General features: G+C 42.4%; 2 protein-coding genes across 3 annotated transcripts in view; both read left to right on the forward strand.

Annotated features, from left to right (window-relative positions):
* LOC133542801 (EGF-like repeat and discoidin I-like domain-containing protein 3) overlaps positions 1-1,764 on the forward strand; it is a 39,110-nt gene extending 37,346 nt beyond the window's left edge. For both annotated transcript variants that reach the window (XM_061886971.1, XM_061886972.1), the window contains exon 10: positions 1,213-1,764. In XM_061886971.1, coding sequence (XP_061742955.1) covers positions 1,213-1,356 — 144 coding nt within the window. In that variant the 3' untranslated portion in view covers positions 1,357-1,764. The remainder of the gene's footprint in view (positions 1-1,212) is intronic.
* An 11,516-nt stretch (positions 1,765-13,280) lies between these two features.
* Positions 13,281-27,847, forward strand: LOC133542886 (hyaluronan and proteoglycan link protein 3-like). Its single transcript, XM_061887122.1, has 3 exons — positions 13,281-13,709; positions 17,105-17,407; positions 26,945-27,847. Exons 1-3 carry the CDS (start codon positions 13,547-13,549, stop codon positions 27,229-27,231), a joined length of 753 nt encoding a protein of 250 aa, XP_061743106.1. The 5' UTR covers positions 13,281-13,546; the 3' UTR covers positions 27,232-27,847.
* The last annotated feature ends 135 nt before the right edge of the window (positions 27,848-27,982 follow it).

A 27,982-nucleotide genomic window follows, 5' to 3' on the forward strand; every position in this document is an offset into this window, starting at 1 on the left:
CGCCAAGGCTGCCCTTTGTCACCGATTCTGTTCATAACTTTTATGGACAGAATTTTTAGGCGCAGTCAAGGCGTTGAGGTGTTCCGGTTCGGTGGCCGCGGGATTAGGTCTCTGCTTTTTGCAGATGATGTGGTCCAGATGGCTTCATCTGGCCGGGTTCTTAACCTCTCACTGGATCGGTTCGCAGCCGAGTGTGAAGCGGCCGGAATGAGAATCAGCACCTCAAAATCCGAGTCCATGGTTCTCGCCCGGAAAAGGGTGGAGTGCCATCTCCGGGTTGGGGAGGAGACCCTGCCCCAAGTGGAGGAGTTCAAGTACCTAGGAGTCTTGTTCACGAGTGGGGGAAGAGTGGATAGTGAGATCGACAGGCGGATAGGTGCGGTGTCTTCAGTAATGCGGACGTTGTACCGATCCGTTGTGGTGAAGAAGGAGCTGAGCCGGAAGGCAAAGTTCTCAATTTACCGGTCGATCTACGTTCCCATCCTCACCTATCGTCATGAGCTTTGGGTCATGACCGAAAGGATAAGATCACGGGTACAAGCGGCCAAAATGAGTTTCCTCCGCCGTCTGGCGGGGCTCTCCCTTAGAGATAGGGTGAGAAGCTCTGCCATCCGGGAGGGACTCAAAGGAAAGCCGCTGCTCCTCCACATCGAGAGGAGCCAGATGAGGTGGTTCGGGCATCTGGTCAGGATGCCACCCGAACGCCTCCCGAGGGAGGTGTTTAGGGCACGTCCAACCGGTAGGAGGCCACGGGGAAGACCCAGGACACGGGAAGACTATGTCTCTCAGCTGGCCTGGGAATGCCTTGGGATCCCCCGGGAAGAGCTACACGAAGTGGCTGGGGAGAGGGAAGTCTGGGTTTCCCTGCTTAGGCTGCTACCCCCGCGACCCGACCTCGGATAAGCGGAAGAAGATGGATGGATGGATGGATGGACTTCGAAAAATAAAATTAGCCACTGGGAACTGATTTTTATTGGTTTTAACCCTTCTGAAATTGTGATAATGTTCCCCTTTAAGGACGTGCGACAGAAAAACGTTAATCAAAGATCCTTTATTAACCAAAAATGCTTTGATGTTTTAAATCACCTACTACAAAACAATTAATAGCCAAATATCCTGATTTTATTATGGATACTAAGTAAAGTGAATCACAAATCTCAGAGAAGTCCATTCCTACCACTGATGAGTCTTGTGTATTCTGTTTATTTGCAGCTTTTTCAAGGCAATATCGACAACAACAGTCATATGAAGAATGTATTCGAGCCCCCATTCTACGCCCGATACGTCCGAGTGGTCCCCTGGGAGTGGCACGAGCGCATCACTCTACGTATGGAGCTGCTGGGCTGCGATGATTAGAAACTCCACTTCCTCTCTCAGCACTTCATCACCTTCGATGACATTGTGATGGATGGAGATCATGGAGGAAAACAAATGTCCAACACTTTCTAAATAGGGTTTCAATGTATCCATGTTTTATATTGTAATATCTTCTTCATCTTGCAGATCTTCTACTGTTTGTGCTCCATGTTAAGACATTTCCCATTCATGCTCTGTAGGAACACACACTTTAGCAAGCAAACGCCTTTTGGACAACTTGTGTTGCAATTGTGCAGCACACGGTAGCATGATGATGCACTTCAATATCAAATCTGGCATGTCCAAAAATGTGAAAAGATATTGTCCCGTTTTACACGTTTCAGATGTTTTTTTTACGTTGTTTCCAAAACTTGTCAAAACTCTCTCAAAATAAACACAGAACAACCATTTCTGTCATCTATCAGCTCAAAATCTGACAATACAGCAACCCCTTGTTTATTGCTGTTAATTGGTCTGGCCTTGGTAAATGACTTTGAGTTCCACCAAATAGGATTGAATATTTTCATAGCTCAAGCATAAAAAAAACTTGTTTACAACCACGACCCAAATGCAGACTGCTGGTGTTTAAATTTGACTAATTTGGTCAGCAGAAGTTCTTTAAACAATTGAACCCGGAGCAGTGTGTCCAATTCCATCAATCTATCCATTTTCTACTGCTTGTCCCTTTTGGGGTCGTGTCCAAATCAGATGTAAATATCGAGTGCTCTTATTGCTGCCATTTGGTGGCCAAAAAAAAGCAACTCTGCCTTTAATTTCCCTTTCAAGGTGCCACAGTGCAGCATTTTTGTTATATGACCCTATCAAAACAACCTACCCTAGTCACTGTGCAGGAAAAAAAAATATCAACCAGTACAAAAATTCAACAAACGTGGTCATACATGACACAATCTGAACTTTGTAAATATTATTTTTTTTTAAATAACAGAAAAAACGTCTAATTAACATGAACAAATCTAAATTGATAGATAGTACTTTATTGATTCCTTCAGGAGAGTTCCCTCAGGAAAATTAAAATTCCAGCAGCAGTGTACAGAATTGAGATCAAATTTAAAAAGTAAATAATAGGTAAATAATGAATGACACCCTCCTCTCTAAGCTGCCACCTTACCGTGGTAGAGGAGTTTGCGTGTCCCAATGATCCTAGGAGATATGTTGTCCGGGGGATTTCATGCCCCCTGGTAGGGTTTCCCAAGACAAACAGGTCCTAGGTGAGGGATCAGACAAAGAGCAGCTCGAATACTTCTATGGATACACAACAAAATGGACTCAGATTTCCCTCGTCCGGACCAGGGCCCCCTTCTGGATCCAGGCCCAGAGTTGGGGCATGATGGCGAGCGCCTGGTGGCCGGGCCTGTCCCCATGGGGCTCGGCCGGGCACAGCCGGAAGAGGCAACGTGGGTCATCCCTCCAATGGGCTCACCACCCATATGAGGGGCCATAGAGGTCGGGTGCATTGTGAGTTGGGCGGTAGCCGAAGGCAGGGCACTTGGCGGTCCGATCCTCGGCTACATAAGCTAGCTTTTGGGACGTGGAATGTCACCTCACTGGGAGGGAAGAAGCCTGAGCTGGTGCGCGCGGTAGAGAAGTTCCGACTGGATATAGTCGGACTCACCTCAACGCACAGCAAGAGCTCTGGAACCAGTTCTCTCGAGAAGGACTGGACTCTCTTCAACTCTGGCGTTGCCGGCAGTGAGAGGCGCCGGGCTGGGGTGGCAATTCTTTTTGACCTCCGGCTCAAAGCTTGCACGTTGGAGTTCAACCCAGTGAACGAGAGGGTAGCCTCCCTTCGCCTTTGGGTGGGGGGACGGGTCCTGACTGTTGTTTGTGCTTACGCACCAAACAGCAGTTCAGAGTACCCACCCTTTTTGGGTACACTCGAGGGAGTACTGGAAAGTGCTCCCCCGGGTGATTCCCTTGTCCTACTGGGGGACTTCAACGCTCATGTTGGTAACGACAGTGAAACCTGGAGAGGCGTGATTGGGAAGAATGGTCGCCCTGATCTAAACCCGAGTGGTGTTTTGTTATTGGACTTTTGTGCTCGTCACGGATTGTCCATAACAAACACCATGTTCAAACATAAGGGTGTCCATATGTGCACTTGGCACCAGGACACCCTAGGCCGCAGTTCCATGATCGACTTTGTAGTTGTGTCATCGGATTTGCGGCCTCATGTTTTGGACACTCGGGTGAAGAGAGGGGCGGAGCTTTCTACCGATCACCACCTGGTGGTGAGTTGGATGCGATGGTGGGGAAGGATGCCGAACAGACCTGGCAGGCCCAAGCGCATTGTAAAGGTATGCTGGGAACGTCTGGCAGAGTCTCCTGTCAGAGAAAGTTTCAATTCCCACCTCCGGAAGAACTTTGAACATGTCACGAGGAAGGTGCGGGACATTGAGTCCGAGTGGACCATGTTCCGCACCTCTATTGTCGAAGTGGCTGATTGCAACTGTGACCGCAAGGTTGTTGGTGCCTGTGGCCACAAGGTTGTTGGTGCCTGTCGTGGCGGTAATCCCAGAACCCGTTGGTGGACACCAGCAGTGAGGGATGCCGTCAAGCTGAAGGAGTCCTATCGGGGTCTTTTGGCTCATAGGACTCCGGAGGCAGTGGACAGGTACCGACGGGCCAAGCGGAGTGCAGCTTTAGCATTCGCGGAGGCAAAAACTCGGACATGGGAGGAGTTCGGGGAAGCCATGGAAAACAACTTCCGGACGACCTCGAAGCGATTCTGGACCACCATCCGCCGCCTCAGGAAGGGAAACAGTGCAGTGTCAACACCGTGTATGGTGCGGATAGTGTTCTGCTGACCTCAACTGTGGATGTTGTGGATAGGTGGAAGGAATACCTCGAAGACCTCCTCAATCCTACCAACACATCTTCCTATGAGTAAGCAGTGCCTAGGGAATCTGTGGTGGACTCTCCTATTTCTGGGGCAGAGGTTGCTGAGGTAGTTAAAAAGCTCCTCGGTGGCAAGGCCCCGGGGGTGGATGAGATCCGCCCAGAGTTCCTTAAGGCTCTGGTTGGTGAGAAGCTGTCTTGGTTGGATAGACTCTGCAACATTGCGTGAACATGGAGGGCGGTACCTCTGGATTGGCACACCGGGGTGGTGGTTCCTCTCTTTAAGAAGGGGAACCGGATGATGTGTTCCAACTATCGTGGGATCACACTCCTCAGCCTTCCCGGTAAGGTCTATTCAGGTGTACTGGAGAGGAGGCTACGCCGCATAGTCGAACCTCGGATTCAGGTTTTTGTCCTAGTCGTGGAACTGTAGACCAGCTTTATTTTCTCGGCAGGGTCCTTGAGGGTGCATGGGAGTTTGCCCAACCAGTCTACATGTGCTTTGTAGACTTGGAGAAGGCATTCGACTGTGTCCCTCGGGAAGTCCTGTGGGGAGTGCTCAGAGAGTATGGGGTATCGGACTGTCTAATTGGGGCGGTCCGCTCCCTGTACGATCAGTGCCAGAGCTTGGTACGCATTGCTGGCAGTAAGTCGGACACGTTTCCAGTGAGGGTTGGACCCCCCCAAGGCTGCCCTTTGTCACCGATTCTGTTCATAATTTTTATGGACAGAATTTCTAGGCGCAGTCCAGGCATTGAGGAGTTCCGGTTTGGTGGCCGTGGGATCGGGTCTTTGCTTTTTGCAGATAATGTGGTCTTGATGGCTTCATCTGGCCGGGATCTTCAGCTCTCACTGGATCGGTTCGCAGCCGAGTGTGAAGCGACCGAATGAGTATCAGCACCTCCAAGTCCGAGTCCATGGGTTTCGCCCGGAAAAGGGTGGAGTGCTTTTGGTTATGACCGAAAGGACAAGATCACGGGTACAAGCCAACGAAATGAGTTTCCTCCGCCGGGTGGCGGGGCTCTCCCTTAGAGATAGGGTGAGAAGCTCTGTCATCTGGGAGGAGCTCAAGGTAAAGCCGCTGCTCCTCCACATCGAGAGGAGCCAGATGAGGTGGTTTGGGCATGTGGTCAGGATGCCACCCGAACGCCTCAGTAGGGAGGTGTTTAGGGCACGTCCAACCGGTAGGAGGCCACGGGGAAGTCCCAGGACACGTTGGGAAGACTATGTCTCCCGGCTGGCCTGGGAACGCCTCAGGATCCCCCGGGAAGCGCTAGACAAAGTGGCTGGGGAGAGGGAAGTCTGGCGTTCCCTGCTTAGGCTGCTGCCCCCGCGACCTGACCTCGGATAAGCGGAAGTGGATGGATGGATGGATGGATGGATGGACTGTGCTGATATTTTAGTTATGGTTGAAAAAGTGAATATACAGAAAAATAAATGAGAGAACTTAATGATGCTGTGCGCCGTTTTACTTTTTCAGAAGTAACAGGACTGAGTGAAAATCTGAGGACACAAATTAGTGGTGATTTTTGACATTTAAAAAGTAAATTAAAATAAAGTTACAGTACAGTTGTGTGAAAGAGTAACATAAATATGTTAACTGTATAAAATTTCTGAATGCCTCATGGTGAATTCACATTTTCTTACAAGAAGACAATCAGCAAATACAATTTTCCCAGTTTTCAAGGTAGTTTAAATTCATATTTTAAATTGTATTTACTAAACAAACAATCAAATCAATGTGCATGGAACTTTGCATAACGAAGAAAGGATTATCTATAGCAGTGGTCCCCAACCACCGGTCCGTGGACCGATTGGTACCTGGCCGCACAAGAAATTAAAAGAAAAAAAAACATATTTTTAATTGTTTTAATTATTAAATCAACATAAAAAACACAATATATACATTATATATCAATATAGATCAATTCAGTCTGCAGGGATACAGTCCGTAAGCACACATGATTGTATTTCTTTATAAAAAAAAATTAAATAAACCCCCCCCCCGGTCCGTGGGACAAATTTTTAAGCGTTGACCAGTCCGCAGCTACAAAAAGGTTGGGGACCAGTGATCTATAGTGGCACAAAAGGATGGCCCAAGTAGATTTCAATATAACAGCTTCAATTGTTTAAAAATGTGTTCATGTCTTTCAATGGATTAAAGATAATTGAATATTCCCGTTTCTTGTCGTGCAAACAACATGCTTGTTGAGTCCGTTTGAGTTCAGCCTCCTTTGGTCAGTTGGGGGTTGTTTTCATGCGTGTCCAGACCCGTCGCCGTCGGTGAGGTCACATGCAGAGCAACTCACAGTCACATTGTCCAAAAGTACCGTCAACGGCCACCACAGGACCGTCGTGCATTGAACACCAGCTAGCCTGGCCCAAAAATCTCAACATTATGGGAAATATTTTGTAGAAGATGCAAGATTGCAGTGAATGATGTTGTCTCTTAGCATGCTGGCATTTGATGGCCTGCTGTTTAGAAGACTAATTACACCCAAAGCTCCCAGTCCTGGTATGTTTGGCCCCTAGCAAGACCTTTCATCTGTTTTAAATGCAGGTGCTGGACATGCATCCGACACCGCTCTGTGTGCAGACTGAACCACAATATATTTGCTTTTCGTGCAAAACATCAGTGCTCCCAGATGTAAACTAACAACATCCTTAAATGTGAGTTCTTCCATACAGTCTTTGTTTTTGTCCATTTCAACAACATCAACACTGAATTTGTAGTTTGCAAATTGTACCATTTACAAATGCATGTTTTGTGTCTCATGGGGAAACAAAATAGTTAGAGAAAAACATAAGCCATATGAGGCAAAAAAGGAAAACCTGGAGAATATTAATGAGCATACCTGTGTGCTTCTGTCTGTTGCTGACTGGTTGCAGTAGTCCACACAGGTGGTTCTTCACATCCAGGAAGACCTGAGAGCGAGCTCATAAATGTAACAGAGCAGTGACAGTCGCTGTTTGTTCTTACTTGTAGGGTATATTTTCTGGAAGAAAAAACATATTTTTGCCATCTTTTTATGCACCAAAGAAGAACTACACTACAGTGAGGTAAGTGACGAAGGACCAATATGGGCTGGATTTATATGCAATTTTGTAATACTTGTCCTTGGTTGCATTTTATTACAAACCCCGTTTCCATATGAGTTGAAAAATTGTGTTAGATGTAAATATAAACGGAATACAAAGATTTGCAAATCCTTTTCAACCCATATTCACTTGTATATGCTACAAAGACAACATATTTGATGGTAAAACTGATAAAAAAAATGTTTTTGAGTGCAAATAATTATTAACACGTGACAAAAAAGTTGGGAAAGGTGGCAACAAATACTGATAAAGTTGAAGAATGCTCAACAAACACTTATTTGGAACATCCCACAGTTGTTCAGGCTAATTGGGAATAGATGGGTGCCATGATTAGGTATAAAAGCAGCTTCCATGAAATGCTAAGTCATTCACAAACAAGGATGGGGCGAGGGTCACCACTTTGTAAGCAAATTGTCAAACATTTTAGAACAACATTTCTCAATGAGCTATTGCAACGAATTTAGGGATTTTACCATCTATGGTCCGTAAAATCATCAAAAGGTTCAGAGAATCAGGAAAAATCACTGCACGTAAGCGATGATATTACAGACTTTTGATCCCTCAGGCGGTAATGCATCAAAAACCAACATCAGTGTGTAAAGGATATCATCACATGGGCTTCAGAAAACCCCTGTCAGTAACTACAGTTGGTTGCTACATCTGTAAGTGCAAGTTATAACTATACTATGCAAAGCCAAACCCATCTATCAACAATATCCTGAAACTCCGCCGGCTTGGCTGGGCCCAGGCTCATCTAAGATGGACTGATGCAAAGTGGAAAGGTGTTCTGTGGTCTGACGAGTTCACATTTCAAATTATATTTGGAAACAGAGGACGTAGTGTCCTCCAGAACAAAGAGGAAAATAACCATTCGGATTGTTATAGGCGCAAAGTTTAAAAGCCAGCATCAGTGATGGTATGGGGGTGTATTAGTGCCCAAGGCATGGGTAACTTACACATACATCTGTGAAGGCACCATTAATGCTGAAAGGTACATACAGGTTTTTGAGCAACATATGTTGTCATCCAAGCAACATTATCATGGACGGCCCTGCTTATTTCAGCAAAACAAATTTTACAACAGCGTGGCTTCGTAAAAAAAGAGTGTGGGTACTTTCCTGGACCGCCTGCAGTCCAGACCTGTCTCCCATCGAAAATTTATGGCACATAATGAAGCATAAAATACGACAGCGGAGAACCAGCACTGTTGAACAACCGAAGCTCTACATAAAACAAGAATGGGAAAGAATTCCACTTTCAAAGCTTCAACAATTAGTTTCCTCAGTTCCCAAACGTTTATTGAGTGTTGTTAAAAGAAAAGGTGATGTAACACAGTGGTGAACATGCCCTTTCCCAATTAATTATTATTTGCAAAAAATAAAAAAATAAAGTTTAGGAGTTTGAACATCAAATATCTTGTCTTTGTAGTGCATTCAATTGAATATGGGTTGAAAAGGATTTGCAAATCATTGTATTCCATTTATATTTACATCTAACACAATTTCCCAACTCATATGGAAACGGGGTTTGTAGATATATTTCATACTTTACTGTTGTGGTGAAAAGGAATTGTTTTAATGAAAAAGTACTTTCAATGCAGATTCTGGTTGATGTATTATTTATTTTGACAAACTAGCAGCTAATTGTGTATCTCCATACACAGCTATTTATCACCCCCATTGCAGATAAATAACTGCATTTTTTAACACATTAGGTGTCATTATCAAGTATTACTATCACTGGAGGATGATGTTAAACATGTTACACACCATGAGCAAGCATGCTAATTGCTAAGCTAACCACTAACCACTGGGGCGGGATAGCTCGGTTGGTAGAGCGGCCGTGTCAGCAACTTGAGGGTTGCAGGTTCGATTCCCGCTTCCGCCATCCTAGTCACTGCCGTTGTGTCCTTGGGCAAGACACTTTACCCACCTGCTCCCATTGCCACCCACACTGGTTTCAATGTAAAAATTAGATACTGGGTTTCACTATGTAAAGCGCTTTGAGTCACTAGAGAAAAAGCGCTATATAAATATAATTCACTTCACTTCACTAAGCGACCTTGAAACAACACCAAGAAATAAGTGTGTAGTAAAGTTTAAGAAGAACCAAGTTACAACAGAAAGTAATTAATTGGTGGTGTCGATACCAAAAGGTAGTATCAAAATATGATCAGTTCCGATTTGTTCATATGTACGACTTCATAAAACAAATCCCTGGACGCAAGAGGACTTGGAGGAGAAAACGAGATTAAAAAGAGTTAGATAGATAGATAGATAGATAGATAGATAGATAGATAGATAGATAGATAGATAGATAGATAGATGGATGGATGGATGGATGGATGGATGGATGGATGGATAGATAGATAGATAGATAGATAGATAGATAGGTGGATGGATGGATGGATGGATGGATAGATGGATGGGTGGGTGGATAGATGGATGGATGGATGGATGGATGGATGGATGGATGGATGGATGGATGGATAGATAGATACAGTAGATAGATAGATAGTGCTTTATTGATTCCTTCAGGAGAGTTCCTTCAGGAAAATAAATTAAAAATAGTAATTGTGAAATTATTGTGTACTATTGACTTTGTTTTGATCAAACAATTTTATGGAATAAAACATTTTAAAGAATGGGCAGAATAAAACCCTGAATGGAAAATTCCGAAGTTAATACATGTGACCGGTATCTGTATTGGTATCGGACTACCTTGCTATTGTATGATCGGTATCGGAATCGACAACATTATTTCCTGATTGGAACATCTCCAGTGGTGAATAATTCGTACAGATACTCTTGTGTGGAAGACGTTTTAGACATATTCATCAGATAATTTCGTTATGTGTTAAAGTGTGAAAACTGCTTCTGTTAAACAATGTTACTTTGCCTAGTTAGTCAATTAAAAAACATGTCCATCAAGTCAGTAAATAACCACACACTATCACCTTAGTCACAAATTACAAATGATCTGTCTTCCAGTTTGAGGGAAGCAACCTTCAGGTGACGATGGGTGGCTTCCAGGCGCTGTGGTGTCTTCAGCTGATGCTCTCAAACTGGACTATGGCTGCGACGATCTCAAACTCCTTCTTCTACCAAAAATACCTCCATACCAACAGCAACCAAGACAGTACGTATACATGAAACTGTAGCATTTGGTAAGATGAGTCATTCTTATACAAAACCCAAAACCAGTGAAGATGGCCAGTTGCGTAAATTTTAAATAAAAACCGAATACAATGATTTGCAAATCATATCCAACTTATATTCAATTAAATTTTTCTTTTGACAAGAACAAGAAAGTTTGATCATATTACGCCCATACTGGCTCACCTGCACTGGCTTCCTGTGCACTTAAGATGTGACTTTAAGGTTTTACTAATTACGTATAAAATACTACACGGTCTAGCTCCAGCCTATCTTGCCGATTGTATTGTACCATATGTCCCGGCAAGAAATCTGCGTTCAAAAGACTCCGGCTTATTAGTGATTCCTAGAGCCCAAAAAAAGTCTGCGGGCTATAGAGCGTTTTCCGTTCGGGCTCCAGTACTCTGGAATGCCCTCCCGGTAACAGTTCGAGATGCTACCTCAGTAGAAGCATTTAAGTCTCACCTTAAAACTCATCTGTATACTCTGGCCTTTAAATAGACCTCCTTTTTAGACCAGTTGATCTGCCGCTTCTTTTCTTTCTCCTATGTCCCCCCCTCCCTTGTGGAGGGGGTCCGGTCCGATGACCATGGATGAAGTACTGGCTGTCCAGAGTCGAGACCCAGGATGGACCGCTCGTCGGGACCCAGGATGGACCGCTCGCCTGTATCGGTTGGGGACATCTCTACGCTGCTGATCCGCCTCCGCTTGAGATGGTCTCCTATGGACGGGACTCTCGCTGCTGTCTTGGATCCGCTTGAACTGAACTCTCGTGGCTGTGTTGGAGCCACTATGGATTGAACTTTCACAGTATCATGTTAGACCCGCTCGACATCCATTGCTTTCGGTCCCCTAGAGAGGGGGGTTGCCCACATTTGAGGTCCACTCCAAGGTTTCTCATAGTCAGCATTGTCACTGGCGTCCCACTGGATGTGAATTCTCCCTGCCCACTGGGTGTGAGTTTTCCTTGCCCTTTTGTGGGTTCTTCCGAGGATGTTGTAGTCGTAATGATTTGTGCAGTCCTTTGAGACATTTGTGATTTGGGGCTATATAAATAAACATTGATTGATTGATTGATAAATTGACTGCAAAGAGAAAACACCTGGTTTTCCAAGTACCACCATAATGACCGACATCAAAAATACAGTGGCGATGTAGGCCTAAATATTCATTAAAAACAAGGCAGAAGCATTTTTAACAAGTATATTTAACATTTGTTTTGACTGCAACATTACACACAGTTTGAACAGTAACACTGTGTTTAAATATTTAATTAAGGGATTATTTGGCATACTATTAGATGGCACCACTTATCATTGTTAATATGGGTTGCACATGAGAATAAGAAAAAGAAGGGAGTGATCCACTTTCATAAAAACGTATGGATAATGATATTATGATATGATAAATGAGACCCAAAAGTAAATTCCATAATGTTGTTATTAGATACTTTGTGGTCCAATTTGCTCTAAAACATTTAATTATTGAAAGTGACGAGACATCACAGTGGGCCCACTGTTAAAAAAAGAGTCCAAAAGACAGCGTTCAGAGACATCCAAAACTGCTTGCATGAACCTTATGATTTGTTTCTTTGCTATTGTTGAACACGAGTATTCAACAGTGGAACAACATTTATAGGTAAAAAAAAACCCTGGAAAATTATCATAAGACCCCTTTAAATATCAAAGAAAAAAAGGTTGTTTTGTTCTGATAAAAATGACGGCAATCATTTCTGGAAGGTTTTGTAATGAATTTAAGTATTCTGTGTCAAGACTTGGACTTTGGAGCAGCTTAGTGCGAGGATTTTGCAGCTCGCTGCGATGAACGTTCTCCCGGGTTGCAAATCGACTTGACTGAACACGACGTGAAGGTACTGACATGATTTAATTAATCACTCAAAAAGTACCAAACAAAAGGCGCGCACAAGGCGGAGGCAAAAAACATCTTAGGACATGAAACATGAACTAAAAAACTCACCAAACTGTGGACATAAAAACGAAAACACTTACTGTGACGTAAAAAAACGAGCATGGATAATGTCAGGGATATGGTTTTATATTTATTTATTTTTATTCAGTCATTGGTGGAGCATAATATTGTTTTTAATATTGTTTTTAACATGGCTGTGTAGCACTTTGTAAACGTTCTTGTTGTTTAAATGTACTATATAAATAAAGTGGATTGGATTGGATTATCAGGAGTATCAAGAGTAAATCAAGTGTGAATAAAGGGTGATGTCGCCAGGTCGACTACCTGGCAACTACAGGCTTAAATAATAGTGACATGATTAACAACAGGTGCGTGAGTTCAAACAAATGGAGGCCGGTGAAACTAATGGTTGTCATGGAAAATAAAACAAACGAGGGTGCGCAAAAACAGGAACTAATGGAGTCAAAGACAAACAGAACGTAACTAAAACCGAACATAATCACAAGACATGACCAATGTTCCTTCTAAGGTACGCACCTGTGCACGGCAAAAGGTACGCACCTGTGCACGGCAAATCTAAGTCGCGCACGAAATTGAATAAAAAGATAAGCGCATAACAGTGTGCACGTCTGCTGTCGCTCACATGTACGCCACTGAATGCTCAAGGGAGTTTTGGCGTTTGCTCACACATGAAAAATTGGAGGGAAAATTGACATGACATTCTGGGGTTGAAACTGTGACTTTTCAGATATCTCAGTGACTATTAATGTTCATTTCATTTTTATAAGGAACTGAATTTTTAATACAAAGTGATCAAGATAGTATCAGTAAAATTTATTAGTGCGTTTCTTAATATTCCCATGTTGTTGTTTCTTCCAGGTCAATACAATCGTGTGAACCTCCACGTTGAATCTCCTTCCTCCGTGTTTGCACTCCGAGGAGAAAACGCCACCCTGCCATGTAGGTTTTGGTACCAGCCTGAGTTGAACTCTCCCAGGAAGGTCCGAATTAAGTGGTCCTGGGTTTCTGTCGCTGGGGGGCCTCAGACGGATGTGCTGGTAGCTGCGGGGTCCCGTAGAAGAACATTTGGAGAATTCAGGTTTTTCTTTGTAGATTTACGTGCGAACTGATAGTGTATTCCCCGAAATCACATGTTTTTGTCGATCAGAGGACGTGTGCAGCTCAGGCAGAACTTTCCAGAAGATGCTGCACTTGTGATGACGCAACTCCAACTGAACAACACAGGCCGCTATGTCTGTGAAGTGGTGGACGGACTGGAGGACAAGAGGACTACAGTGGACCTTGAGTTGAAGGGTAACTTATACCTTACCAGTTTTCTGACAGAGACACTTATATCAAATTGTTAGGTTCATGCGTTTGGTCCTTTGCACAATTTCAAAAGGCAGTTTTTGCACTCTGCACTTTTTACTTTCCGAAATAATATCTCACTACATTGAATAGAGACAAGTCAAACACTTGCACCAAGCGGAAAGCGCCTGTTTAACTCTCGACCGTCCACAGGCTCACTGCTCAGAGACGCTGCTGTTTTTTTCTGTGATGCTGCTTTTCACTGCAATGATCGACATCACGCCACCAAAACAAGTAAAAATTAAAGGCCTACTGAAATGAGATGTTCTTATTTAAACGGGGATAGCAGGTCCATTCTATATGTCATACTTGATCATTTCGCAATATTGCCATATTTTTGCTGAAAGGATTTGGTAGAGAACATCGACGATAAAGTTCGCAACTTTTGGTCGCTAATAAAAAAGCCTTGCCTGTACCGGAAGTAGCAGATGATGTGCGGTGTGAGGGCTACTCACATCCTCACATTGTTTATAATGTGAGCCACCAGCAGTAAGAGCAATTCGGACCAAAAAAGCCACGATTTCCCCAATAATTTGAGCGAGAATGAAAGATTTGTGGATGAGGAAAGTTAGAGTGAAGCACTAAAAAAAAAAGAAAAAAGAAAAGAAAAGAAAAGGCGACGGCTCCAGACGGTGGCAGTGGTAGCGTTTCAGATGTAATTAGACACATTTACAAGGATAAGTCTGGAAAACTCTTGTGTTATTAGTATTTTAGTGAGATTATAAAGTCATACCTGAAGGCGGATGGCTGCGGTGAATGCCAGTGTCTCTGAGAGAAGCCGAGGAGCCAATATCATAGCTGCCTTTTTGAGCTGCAGGATGAGGTCGCGTTATACACTCAGGTCTTCGGTAAGAGCCGACCTAATATCACAATTTCCCCATCCAATAACTTGCTGGTTGACGTATAGAAACATGTTCGCTTGACCGCTCTGTGTTAAAGCTTCAGAACAAACAAAGAAACACCAGCTGTGTTTCGCTGCTAAAGGCAGCTGCAATCCACTGCTTTCCACCAACAGCATTCTTCTTTATAGTCTCCATTATTAATTGAACAAATTGCAAAAGATTCAGCAACATAGATGTCCAAAATACTGTGTAATTGCGCGATGAAAAGAGACGACTTTTAGCCGTAAGTGGTGCTGGGCTAATATGTCCCCTCCAACCATTAACCTCACAAACACGCGTCATCATTCCACAACGTTTTCAACAAAAAACTCATCAGGAAATTTAAAATTGTAATTTAGTAAACTTAACTGGCCATATTGGCATGTGTTGCAATGTTAATATTTCATCATTGATTTATAAACTATCAGACTGCGTGGTGTGTAGTAGCGGGTTTCAGTAAGAATCAAAACAGGAAGAGCATTGGGCTTCATTTAAAGTTGGCTCACTGTTGTTGACATAAAACTTTTCGAGAATAACAACAGTTACACACTCTGGTCTAAGAGGCAACGCTCCCGCGATGTTGCAGGGGAGTTGATCCAAATTTCAGTCAAGATATATGAGGCAAACATAAAACTAAATCGCCATGGAATCTTCAAAAAAACGATTATTTATTTTACTTTGAACATAAAATACTTTTTTGGACAACATTACATTACTCCAAGCTCCAAGCTAGTCCTGTCCCCACGACTGAAATCCAAATGTTATACCTGAAAGTATCCGTAATACAGTATCGTACAGAACTTCTTGTGACGGCGTGGCACGGATGGTAGAGCGGCGGTGCCAGCGAGACACTTTACTCTTGCTCCTGTTGGGTCGTGGTTAGCCTGCGGCTCCCGCCATCAATCTGTGAATGAATGGGTGAATGTGTGTGAAAGCGCTTTGAATACTTTAAAGGTAGAGAAGCGCTATACAATGATAACCCATTTACCATTTGGAAGTGTTCACCCCATTTCTTCTCTTTTTGCCCCCCTATGACACCCTTGACTCCCACTATTGTCTCCTGCGAAAAAAATGTAATAAAATAATTGCTAAAATATTACTTTAGTATTTTTATTTCATGGTTTTTTTTTCTTATTTTTTTACTTTATAAGTTTTCTACTTAAATTTTTTAATTGTATTTTTTTAGTAGTTTTTTTCATTTTTATTTAATTGGCTGCAGCACCCCCCACTACCCAGTAAGGAACAAGCGGTAGAAATGGATGGATGCATTTAATTTTTTTTTTTTTTTTTTTTTTCCAATGGACATACATTTGACTTCTGCAGTACAGAATACTGTAGATCAGGAGTGGTTCTCAAATGGGGGTACACGTACCCCTGGGGGTACTTGTAGGTATGCCAAGGGGTACGTGAGATTTTTAAAAAATATTCTAAAAATAGCAACATTTCAAAAATCCTTTATAAATATATTTATTGAATAATACTTCAACAAAATACGTAAGTTCATAAACTGTGAAAAGAAATACAACAATGCTATATTCAGTGTTGACAGTTAGATTTTTTGTGGACGTCTTCCATAAATATTGATGTTAAAGATTTCTTTTTTTGTGAAGAAATGTTTAGAATTAAGTTCATGAATCCAGGTGGATCTCTATTACAATCCCCAAAGAGGGCACTTTAAGTTGATGATTACTTCTATGTGTAGAAATCTTTATTCATAATTGAATCACTTGTTTATTTTTCAACAAGTTTTTAGTTGTTTTCCAAATAGTTCAAGAAAGACCACTACAAATGAGCAATATTTTGCACTGTTATACAATTTAATAAATCAGAAACTGATGACATAGTGCTGTATTTTACTTCTTTATCTCTTTATTTCAACCAAAAATGCTTTGCTCTGTTTAGGGGGTACTTGAAGTAAAAAAATGTTCACAGGGGGTACATCACTGAAAAAAGGTTGAGAACCACTGCCTTAAAGGTAAAAAAGCGCTATACAATGATAACCCATTTACCGTTTAGAAGTGGTCACCCCATTTTTCTCTTTTTGCCCCTCTATAACACCCTTGACTCTCACTATTGTCTCCTGCGAAAAAACTGTAATAAAATAACTAATACAATATGACTTTAGCATTTTTTTCATGTTTTTTATTATTTTTTATTTTTTTATTTTGATTTAAATGTTTTAATTTCATATTTTTTTAAATTTAGAAGTGTTTTACTTAAATTTTTTAATTGTATTGTTCAAATCTTTTTTTTTTTTTCCATTTTTATTTAATTGGCTCCAGCAGCCCCCACGACCCAGTAAGGGACATGCGGTAGAAATGGATGGACGCATTTCATTTTTTTTTTAATTGTTTCTATTTTTAAATGTATTTATTTTCAATGGACATACATGTGACTTCTGCAGTACAGAATACTGTAGATTACCATGGTAAAAAAACAAACCCAAACTTGTCTACTCAGGTGTGGTGTTTCCATACCAGCATCGTCTCGGCCGTTATTACCTGACCTTCCTGGAGGCTAAGCAGGCGTGTGAGCAGCAGGACGCCACGGTGGCCACGTTCACTCAGCTCTACCAGGCCTGGGAGGAAGGTCTGAACTGGTGCAACGCAGGCTGGCTGGCCGACGGGACAGTCCAGTACCCCATCACTCAGCCCAGAGCAACTTGTGGCGGTTCTGGACTTGCCCCAGGCATCCGGAGTTACGGAAAGCGCCTGTCGCAACCTCATCGCTATGATGCCTTCTGCTTTTCCTCTTCGTTGCGAGGTGAGGTGTTTGTATTCTAGTGCTGACTTGCATTGCAATATTACAAAGCTATTAAACATTGGACAGACTATACCAGGGGTCACCAACCTTTTTGAAACCAAGAGCTACTTCTTGGGTACTGATTAAAGCGAAGGGCAACCAGTTTGATACACACTTAAATAAATTGCCAGAAATAGCCAATTTTCTCAATTTATCTTTAATATATCCATCCATCCATCCATTTTCTACCGCTTATTCCCTTTTGGGGTCGCGGGGGGCGCTGGCGCCTATCTCAGCTACAATCGGGCGGAAGGCGGGGTACACCTTGGACAAGTCGCCACCTCATCGCAAGGCCAACACAGATAGACAGACAACATTCACACTCACACACTAGAGCCAATTTAGTGTTGCCAATCAACCTATCCCCAGGTGCATGTCTTTGGAAGTGGGAGGAAGCCGGAGTACCCGGAGGGAACCCACGCATTCACGGCGAGAACATGCAAACTCCACACAGAAAGATCCCGAGCCTGGATTTGAACCCAGGACTGCAGGACCTTCGTATTGTGAGGCAGACGCACTAACCCCTCTTCCACCGTGAAGCCTCTTTAATATATAAATCTATATATATATAAAGAAATGGCTATTTCTGTCTGTCATTCCGTCGTATATTTTTTTTCATTTTACAGAAGGTTTTTAGTAGAGAATAAATGATGAAAAAAACACTTAATTGAACGGTTTAAAAGAGGAGAAAAAAGGGAAAAAAATGAAAATTTTATTTTGAAACATAGTTTATCTTCAATTTCGACTCTTTAAAATTCAAAATTCAACTGAAAAAAAAAAAGACAAAAACTAGCTAATTCGAATCTTTTTGAAAAAATTAAAAAAATAATTTATGGAACATCATTAGTAATTTTTCCTGATTAAGATTAATTTTAGAATTTTGATGACATGTTTTGAATAGGTTAAAATCCAATCAGCATTTTGTTAGAATATATAGCAAATTGGACTAAGGTATATTTCTAACAAAGACAAATCATTATTTCTTCTAGATTTTCCAGAACAAAATTTTTAAAAGAAATTCTAAAGATTTTGATATAAGATTTAAATTTGATTCTAAAGATTTTTTAGATTTGCCAGAATATGTTTTTTGAATTTTAATCATAATAAGTTTGAAGAAATATTTCACAAATATTCTTTGTCAAAAAAACAGAAGCTAAAATTAAGAATTAAATTAAAATGTATTTATTATTCTTTACAATAACAAAATAAATTTACTTGAGCATTGATTTAAATTGTCGGGAAAAAAGAGGAAGGAATTTAAAAGATAAAAAGGTATATGTGTTTAAAAATTCTAAAATCATTTTTAAGGTTTTAATTTTTCGCTAAAATTGTCTTTCTGAAAGTTATAAGAATCAAAGTAAAAAAATTAATGACTTTATTTAAACAAGTGAAGACTAAGTCTTTAAAATATTTTCTTGGATTTTCAAATTCTATTTGAGTTTTGTCTCTCTTAGAATTAAATGTCGAATAAAGTGAGACCAGCTTGATGGTAAATAAATACAATTTAAAAAAAAATAGAGGCAGCTCACTGGTAAGTGCTGCTATTTGAGCTATTTTTAGAACAGGCCAGCGGGCGAGTCATCTGGTCCTTACGGGCTACCTGGTGCCCGCGGGCACCGAGTTGGTGACCCCTGGTCTATACAATGAGTACTAACTATTAAATTGTGTGTTCTAGCAGTGGGCATCTTGCAGGTGATCTACTGAGAATGAGTGTCAATTGATGACCTTGATAACAAATGTGATAACATTGATACCACATTAATTGATAACAAATGCAAACCTGGTGGAGACCGCCTTATTTAAATGAGGATTTTGGGTTTACTTTACTGGCAGTCATCATGAAGACACTCATTTTCCTTTATACTAATGTGGTCTCCAACCTGTGCTGTTTTACAATATTGTTGGACATGCAGAACACATCTAAAATCTGTGCCGTACCACTCTGTCTCAAATTTGGAATTGCAATTTAGACAACATCACTTATTTTTAGCACGCCGTCGGTGCGTTTTGGCTGCTTATATATGAAAAAACCATCCATCCATCCATCCATCATCTTCCGCTTATCCGAGGTCGGGTCGCGGGGGCAGCAGCCTAAGCAGGGAAGCCCAGACTTCCCTATCTCCAGCCACTTCGTCTAGCACTTCCCGGGGGATCCCGAGGCGTTCCCAGGCCAGCCGGGAGACATAGTCTTTCCAACGTGTCCTGGGTCTTCCCCGTGGCCTCCTACCAGCTGGACGTGCCCTAAACACATCCCTAGGGAGGCGTTCGGGTGGCATCCTGACCAGATGCCCGAACCACCTCATCTGGCTCCTCTCGATGTGGAGGAGCAGCGGCTTTACGTTGAGCTCCTCCCGGATGGCAGAGCTTCTCACCCTATCTCTAAGGGAGAGCCCCGCCACCCGGCGGAGGAAACTCATTTCGGCCGCTTGTACCCGTGATCTTATCCTTTCGGTCATGACCCAAAGCTCATGACCATAGGTGAGGATGGGAACGTAGATCGACCGGTAAATTGAGAGCTTTGCCTTCGGGCTCAGCTCCTTCTTCACCACAACGGATCGATACAACGTCCGCATTACTGAAGACGCCGCACCGATCCGCCTGTCGATCTCACGATCCACTCTTCCCCCACTCGTGAACAAGACTCCTAGGTACTTGAACTCCTTCACTTGGGGCAGGGTCTCCTCCCCAACCCGGAGATGGCACTCCACCCTTTTCCGGGCGAGAACCATGGACTCAGACTTGGAGGTGCTGATTCTCATTCCGGTCGCTTCACACTCGGCTGCGAACCGATCCAGTGAGAGCTGAAGATCCCGGCCAGATGAAGCCATCAGGACCACATCATCTGCAAAAAGCAGAGACCTAATCCCGTGGACACCAAACCGGAACCCCTCAACGCCTTGGCTGCGCCTAGAAATTCTGTCCATAAAAGTTATGAACAGAATCGGTGACAAAGGACAGCCTTGGCGGAGTCCAACCTTCACTGGAAACGTGTCCGACTTACTGCCAGCAATGCGGACCAAGCTCTGACACTGATCATACAGGGAGCGGACTGCCACAATAAGACATTCCGATACCCCATACTCTCTGAGCACTCCCCACAGGACTTCCCGAGGGACACGGTCGAATGCCTTCTCCAAGTCCACAAAGCACATGTAGACTGGTTGGGCAAACTCCCATGCACCCTCAAGAACCCTGCCGAGAGTATAGAGCTGGTCCACAGTTCCACGACCAGGACGAAAACCACACTGTTCCTCCTGAATCCGAGGTTCGACTATCCGGCGAAGCCTCCTCTCCAGTACACCTGAATAAACCTTACCGGGAAGGCTGAGGAGTGTGATCCCACGATAGTTGGAACACACCCTCCGGTCCCCCTTCTTAAAGAGAGGGACCACCACCCCGGTCTGCCAATCCAGAGGTACCGCCCCCGATGTCCACGCGATGCTGCAGAGTCTTGTCAACCAAGACAGCCCCACAGCATCCAGAGCCTTAAGGAACTCCGGGCGGATCTCATCCACCCCCGGGGCCTTGCCGCCGAGGAGCTTTTTAACTACCTCAGCGACCTCAGCCCCAGAAATAGGAGAGTCCACTACAGATTCCCCAGGCACCGCTTCCTCAAAGAAAGACGTGTTGGTGGGATTGAGGAGGTCTTCGAAGTATTCCCTCCACCGATCCACAACATCCGCAGTCGAAGTCAGCAGAACACCATCCGCACCATACACGGTGTTGATAGTGCACTGCTTCCCCTTCCTGAGGCGCCGTATGGTGGTCCAGAATCGCTTCGAAGCCGTCCGGAAGTCGTTTTCCATGGCTTCCCCGAACTCTTCCCATGTCCGAGTTTTTGCCTCCGCGACCGCTAAAGCTGCACATCGCTTGGCCCGTCGGTACCCGTCCACTGCCTCCGGAGTCCTATGAGCCAAAAGAACCCGATAGGACTCCTTCTTCAGCTTGACGGCATCCCTCACTGCTGGTGTCCACCAACGGGTTCTGGGATTACCGCCACGACAGGCACCAACAACCTTGCGGCCACAGCTCCAATCAGCCGCCTCGACAATAGAGGTTCGGAACATGGTCCACTCGGACTCAATGTCCCGCACCTCCCTCGTGACATGTTCAAAGTTCTCCCGGAGGTGTGAATTGAAACTCTCTCTGACAGGAGACTCTGCCAGACGTTCCCAGCAGACCCTCACAATGCGCTTGGGCCTGCCAGGTCTGTCCGGCATCCTCCCCCACCATCGCAGCCAACTCACCACCAGGTGGTGATCGGTAGAAAGCTCCGCCCCTCTCTTCACCCGAGTGTCCAAAACATAAGGCCGCAAATCCGATGACACAACTACAAAGTCGATCATGGAACTGCGGCCTAGGGTGTCCTGGTGCCAAGTGCACATATGGACACCCTTATGTTTGAACATGGTGTTTGTTATCGACAAACTGTGACGAGCACAAAAGTCCAATAACAAAACACCACTCGGGTTTAGATCCGGGCGACCATTCTTCCCAATCACGCCTCTCCAGGTTTCACTGTCGTTGCCAACATGAGCGTTGAAGTCTCCCAGTAGGACAAGGGAATCACCCGGAGGAGCACTTTCCAGTACTCCCTCGAGTGTACCCAAAAAGGGTGGGTATTCTGAACTGCTGTTTGGTGCGTAAGCACAAACAACAGTCAGGACCCGTCCCCCCACCCGAAGGCGAAGGGAAGCTACCCTCTCGTCCACTGGGTTGAACTCAAACGTACAGGCTTTGAGCCGGGGGGCAACCAGAATTGCCACCCCAGCCCGTCGCCTCTCACTGCCGGCAACGCCAGAGTGGAAGAGGGTCCAGTCCCTCTCGAGAGAACTGGTTCCAGAGCCCTTGCTGTGCGTCGAGGTGAGTCCGACTATATCCAGCCGGAACTTCTCTACCTCGCGCACTAGCTCAGGCTCCTTCCCCCCCAGTGAGGTGACGTTCCACGTCCCAAGAGCTAGCTTCTGTAGCCGAGGATCGGACCGCCAAGTGCCCTGCCTTCGGCTGCCGCCCAGCTCACAATGCACCCGACCTCTATGGCCCCTCCTATGAGTGGTGAGCCCATTGGAGGGATGACCCACGTTGCCTCTTCGGGCTGTGCCCGGCCGGGCCCCATGGGAACAGGCCCGACCACCAGGCGCTCGCCATCGTGCCCCAACTCCGGGCCTGGCTCCAGAGCGGGGCCCCGGTGACCCACGTCCGGGCGAGGGAAATCTGGGTTCATTTCGTTGTAATTCCATAGAAGTCTTTGAGCTGCTCTTTGTCTGATCACTCACCTAGGACCTGTTTGTCTTGGGAGACCCTACCAGGGGGCATGAAAACCCCCAGACAACATAGCTCCTAGGATCATTGGGACACGCAAACTCCTCTACCACGGTAAGGTAGCAGCTCAGAGAGGAGTATGAAAAAACGAACTTCATAAAAATAAAAATAAAAACTACCAGCAGCCACTGTTTTGGTGTTTGATTGTCTTCAAATCAGCCCTTGAGTCACTGATAAGCTCTAATACGGAATTGCTGGAAAAGATGATATGTCTAATGTTTTTTATTTCTTATAGAAATATGTAGCTTGTCGACACGATCACACGTCCTCCAGAAGGCAGAAAGGTCGTTTGCTTGTACCGCCGTTACTAAAGTTCAAAATATAGACTGAAAATAGCGGCCGCAGAACAGTTTTAGGCCTGATAAATCACAATGCGAGTACGCAATTATTATATGTTCATATCCTCCGCCTGCTATTGTGGCAATTTAATGTGTGCACATTTTAGTAGAAGCCTTTTGTCTCAAGAGTCTATAACAGGGGTCACCAACGCGGTCCCCGCGGGCACCAGGTCGCCCGTAAGGACCAGATGAGTGGCCCGCTGGCCTGTTCTAAAAATAGCTCAAATAGCAGCACTTACCAGTGAGCTGCCTCTATTTTTTAAATTGTATTTATTTACTAGAAAGCTGGTCTCGCTTTCCTCGACATTTTTAATTCTAAGAGAGACAAAACTCAAATAGAATTTGAAAATCCAAGAAAATATTTTAAAGACTTGGTCTCGACTTGTTTGGATAAATTCATTTATTTTTTTTACTTTGCTTCTTATAACTTTCAGAAAGACAATTTTAGAGAAAAAATACAACCTTAAAAAATGATTTTAGGATTTTTAAACACATATACCTTTTTACCTTTTGAATTCCTTCCTCTTCGTTCCTGACAATTTAAATTAATAAATCAATTTTAATTTAATTCTTAATTTTAGCTTTTGTTTTTTTGACAAAGAATTTTTGTGAAATATTTCTTCAAACTTATTATGATTAAAATTCAAAGAAAATATTCTGGTAAATCTAGAAAATCCTTAGAATCAAATTTAAATCTTATTTCAAAGTCTTTTGAATTTCTTTTAAAATTTTGGTTGTGGAAAATCTAGAAGAAATAATGATTTTTCTTTTTTAGAAATATAGCTTGGTCCAATTTGTTATATATTCTAACAAAGTGCCGATTGGATTTTAACCTATTCAAAACATGTCATCAAAATTTTAAAATTAATCTTAATCATGAAAAATTACTATTGATGTTCCATAAATTATTATTATTTTTTTTTCAAAAAGATTCAAATTAGCTAGTTTTTCTCTCTTTTTTTCGGTTGAATTTTGAATTTTAAAGAATCGAAATTGAAGATGAACTATTTTTCAAAATTAAATTTTAATTTTTTTCCTGTTTTCTCCTCTTTTAAACCGTTCAATTAAGTGTTTTTTTCATCATTTATTCTCTACTAAAAACCTTCCGTAAAAGGAAAAAAAATGTATGACGGAATGACAGACAGAAATACCCATTTCTTTATATACATATGATTTATTTATTAAAGGTAAATTGAGCAAATTGGCTATTTCTGGCAATGTATTTAAGTGTGTATCAAACAGGTAGCCCTTCGCTTTAATCAGTACCCAAGAAGTAGCTCTTGGTTTCAAAAAGGTTGGTGACCCCTGGTCTACAATGTCCTCTCGGCGGTCCACACAGGATAATAATTTCCACTAATAGAGTGTTATTGGTGAAAATGTATTGTTTATAGGGCCGTCAAAATTAATGTAACGCATTAACCATAAGTTTCTTAAAGGGCAATAATTTTTTTAACACGCGATTAACGCACATGCGTTCTGACTATTTTTTGACCGATGGGCCATTCCGCAACGTGGAAAAAATGTAATGACGTTCAGTTACTGTTGAGCCACAAGCGGGAAAATAGCGGGGAGAAATGCACAAAGAAAAGGGTACTTTATGGAAATACCAGGTCCAAAGCCACTACATAATTGGAGCGAACACCTGTGGGCGTGCTTGCATTTAGAGGGGAAGAGCTTCACTTCCGTGTTTATATGCAGTTTGCTGCATTTATAACATAAAATGTAGATTGTTAGACTAACTTCTTTGGTTAGATTAAATTGAAGCTCAGCAGGTAAAAAAGTCTACAGTCATTTTTAATTGGAAACCTTCATCAAAACATGTCAAGACAACGCTACCAATCACACACTTCTGGCTTCACACTAATAGCGCTATACGTCACATTCGCTACAGTAACAAAATAAAAAATGTTTCAATACAATTGTAACGAGTTGGGCGCATGGTGATGCGGATTCGTTCTCCCAGGGATGCAGCTGGGCTTCGGACACAGGGTGCAGGTAGGAAATTGTTTATCTAAGAAATAAAACAGACTTTGACAAAACTAAATGAGCTAGCATGGGAGCTAGAAAACAAAAAGCCTAGCGTGGAAGCTAGCAGGTAGAGAGCAGGAAAACAAAAGTCGTTACTTGTTGTATAAAAACAAACTAGGAAGCAAGACTGACTGACTGGAGAAGGCAGGCTTAAATAATGACAGTAATCACAAAACAGGTGCACGTCCAGAACACGCGACAGGTGAAAATAATGAGTAACTATGGAAACCAACTGAGAGGTGCACAAACAGGAACCGAAGGAATCCAAAACCAACAGAAAACACAAAAAGACTCAAAATTCTAAATCATAAAATGATCCAGGCAGCGGATCATAACAAAAATGGTGCTTTGAATTTCAGATATATTTTGTAGTTTAGTCCGTGATATATCTACCTACATAAATTTGCATAAAATGCAAATTAAAAATGCATAAAAATGCATTTTTTTCCCCTGAGGGGAACTCTCCTGAAGGAATCAATAAAGTACTCTCTAACTATCTATAAATATTAGTACATCAGTTGAGGAATATAGTGTAGAGGGGGACCTTTTGTGGCAGATTGAAATACAGCGTATATTATTTTATAACATGCTCTGGTTGATACACCTCAATTACAGAATGTTTAGCAGGCTGAAAATGACAAATTATTAATAAATAAGGAAGGTTAAGTCATTGTCATGCAGCAAAATGAATACCATTAACTTGTGTACTTAAAGTACACAATATCCAAAACATTGATTTCATGTAAAAAATATCACATTTTACATTACCAAACATCTTTGACAATCAAACCATGATAATAACAATCCACATGTTGTGTTATTAATGCATGACACTGATATCTAAACATGGTGTAGCTCCTCCTCTGAATACAAGTGCTCCTACAGCAAGAATACACTTTCTGTTTTCCTACAAAATACAAACTCTGAAAAGACAACAACACAAGGCAGGTATTTTTTTCAATAGTCATTAAATGTGTGCATATGTCCATTTTGTGTTGAGCTGTATAAAAAAGCATAAAATTAAAAAAAACATTTCATTAAATCAAACTAATTGTAGAAGCACTGGGGTCATTGGCAAGTAGTGATTGAGTTTTTCATGTGACGCTTTGCTGGCATCGTGGTGCGGGTTGCATTCTCTCGTGGATGCAGCAGAATGCAACACAGCGTTGAGGTAAGAATGATGATTTATTTACAACTACAAAAATAGACTAAGAACAAAAAGACTTTCACATAGGCACTATAGACAAAACAAACAGAACTAGCATTGGGAGCTAGAAAGAACAGAAAGCGCTAGCATGTGAACTAGGTACAAACGAAGGAATAGCGTGGAAGCTAACAAGTACAAAAGATATTTACCACGATTGGGGATAGCGACGTCACCTGTTGCATAGAAAAGCAAGTTTTTTACACTGCAAAGCCCAATGGCAAACAAAGGCAGGCTTAAATAGGGAGGTAATAAAAAGACAGGTGCGCGTGAGAAACACAAGGCAGGTGACATAAATACGTAATTAGGCAACGGAACAAAAACAGGAAGTGCCACCAGGAACAAAGGAAGTCAAATAACAAACAGGATGTGATATACAAACAGAACAAAACCAGAATATGCCATGATCTGAGTAGCGAATCATGACATTTTAGGCTCTATATTAAAGTTTATTACTGATTATGTTGGTGATGTTGGTGAAGTTAAACATTGTAATGTATTTATTAAAAAACTGAGTTCAAAATGCATGTATTTGGGACTCAAACTACTGTATATTGGAAAAGCAACAATTCTCATAAATGTCTTATTTCCTGTTTCCATCCACAGGGAAAGTGTACTACTTTCAGCCTTCTGGCAAGATGAACCTGACAGAGGCTCGGCAGGCCTGTGAGGACGATGAAGCCCAGATCGCCAAAGTCGGCCAGCTTTACGCAGCATGGAAACTGACGGGCTTGGATCACTGCAATGCCGGCTGGTTGGCCGATGGAAGTGTTCGATATCCCATCACAAGGCCACGAAGAAATTGCAGTCTTTCGGAGCCGGGAGTACGAAGCTTTGGCTTCCCCCCTTCCCAGGACAAGCATGGAGTCTATTGCTACAAAGCACAGGAGTAATGGATGTACAGTAGTAAAAATATTCAACATGAAGATTTTTTCCTCTTTGTACTCTCCAATTGTGTTATCAATATAGTTGGTGTCAACACAATCATTGTAAGTCTTCAGAAAGTCATACACAATTGGAAATATGGCATTTGCAGTAAATTACATTCAGTATCTGTGGAAACAGACTTTTAGAAGTTTTTCTTACAGAGGTCTACTGTCAAGAAATATACATATTGTATCTCGTTACCATTTTGAAGGGGAAAATGTTAATTTTTTCCGTACCTCCAGAAGCAGGTTAAAAAGGAACTACTTTTTGCAACTGTCTGTCTTTCTGTACAGTAATAATGTCAAATTTATGGGACTTTACATCCTTTACCAGCGTTCTTCTACAGGCTACAGGTGATGATCACTGACAGCAAAACAAGTACAAAATTGAGGAATTGCTGTTTTCTGCGACCTTAACTGAACTGTGGATTCTAAAAAATGAAAATGCCACAGAAAATGCATATTATTATATACATTTTTTTGATTTCTGTTCACCCTACACTCCACATTCTAAACTTTGTTCATGGCATAGTTTATTATCAAGTTTTTTCATGTATTTCAATGTATTAAAATCAGCATAAAATGTCCAGAGAATTAGCAGAAATATGTTGATTTGAAAATAATTTGATTTAATCAGTTAAAACTTAATATTATGCATTGTGAGTAAATTGGGTTTATTGCGCAATCCTGGTTCTTTGTACTTTTGAAATTGAATTGA

The sequence above is a fragment of the Nerophis ophidion genome, linkage group LG25, assembly GCF_033978795.1.
Source record: "Nerophis ophidion isolate RoL-2023_Sa linkage group LG25, RoL_Noph_v1.0, whole genome shotgun sequence".
NCBI classification, from domain to species: Eukaryota; Metazoa; Chordata; class Actinopteri; order Syngnathiformes; family Syngnathidae; genus Nerophis; species Nerophis ophidion.

Excerpts from the sequence above, each read along its gene's own strand:
- LOC133542886 (XM_061887122.1), top strand. The coding sequence starts at position 13,547 with ATGTTTTTGTCGATCAGAGGACGTGTGCAGCTCAGGCAGAACTTTCCA. Across the intron at positions 13,710-17,104 it reads AGTGGACCTTGAGTTGAAGG|GTGTGGTGTTTCCATACCAG; the intron begins GTAACTTATACC and ends TTGTCTACTCAG. Across the intron at positions 17,408-26,944 it reads CTTTTCCTCTTCGTTGCGAG|GGAAAGTGTACTACTTTCAG; the intron begins GTGAGGTGTTTG and ends TTCCATCCACAG.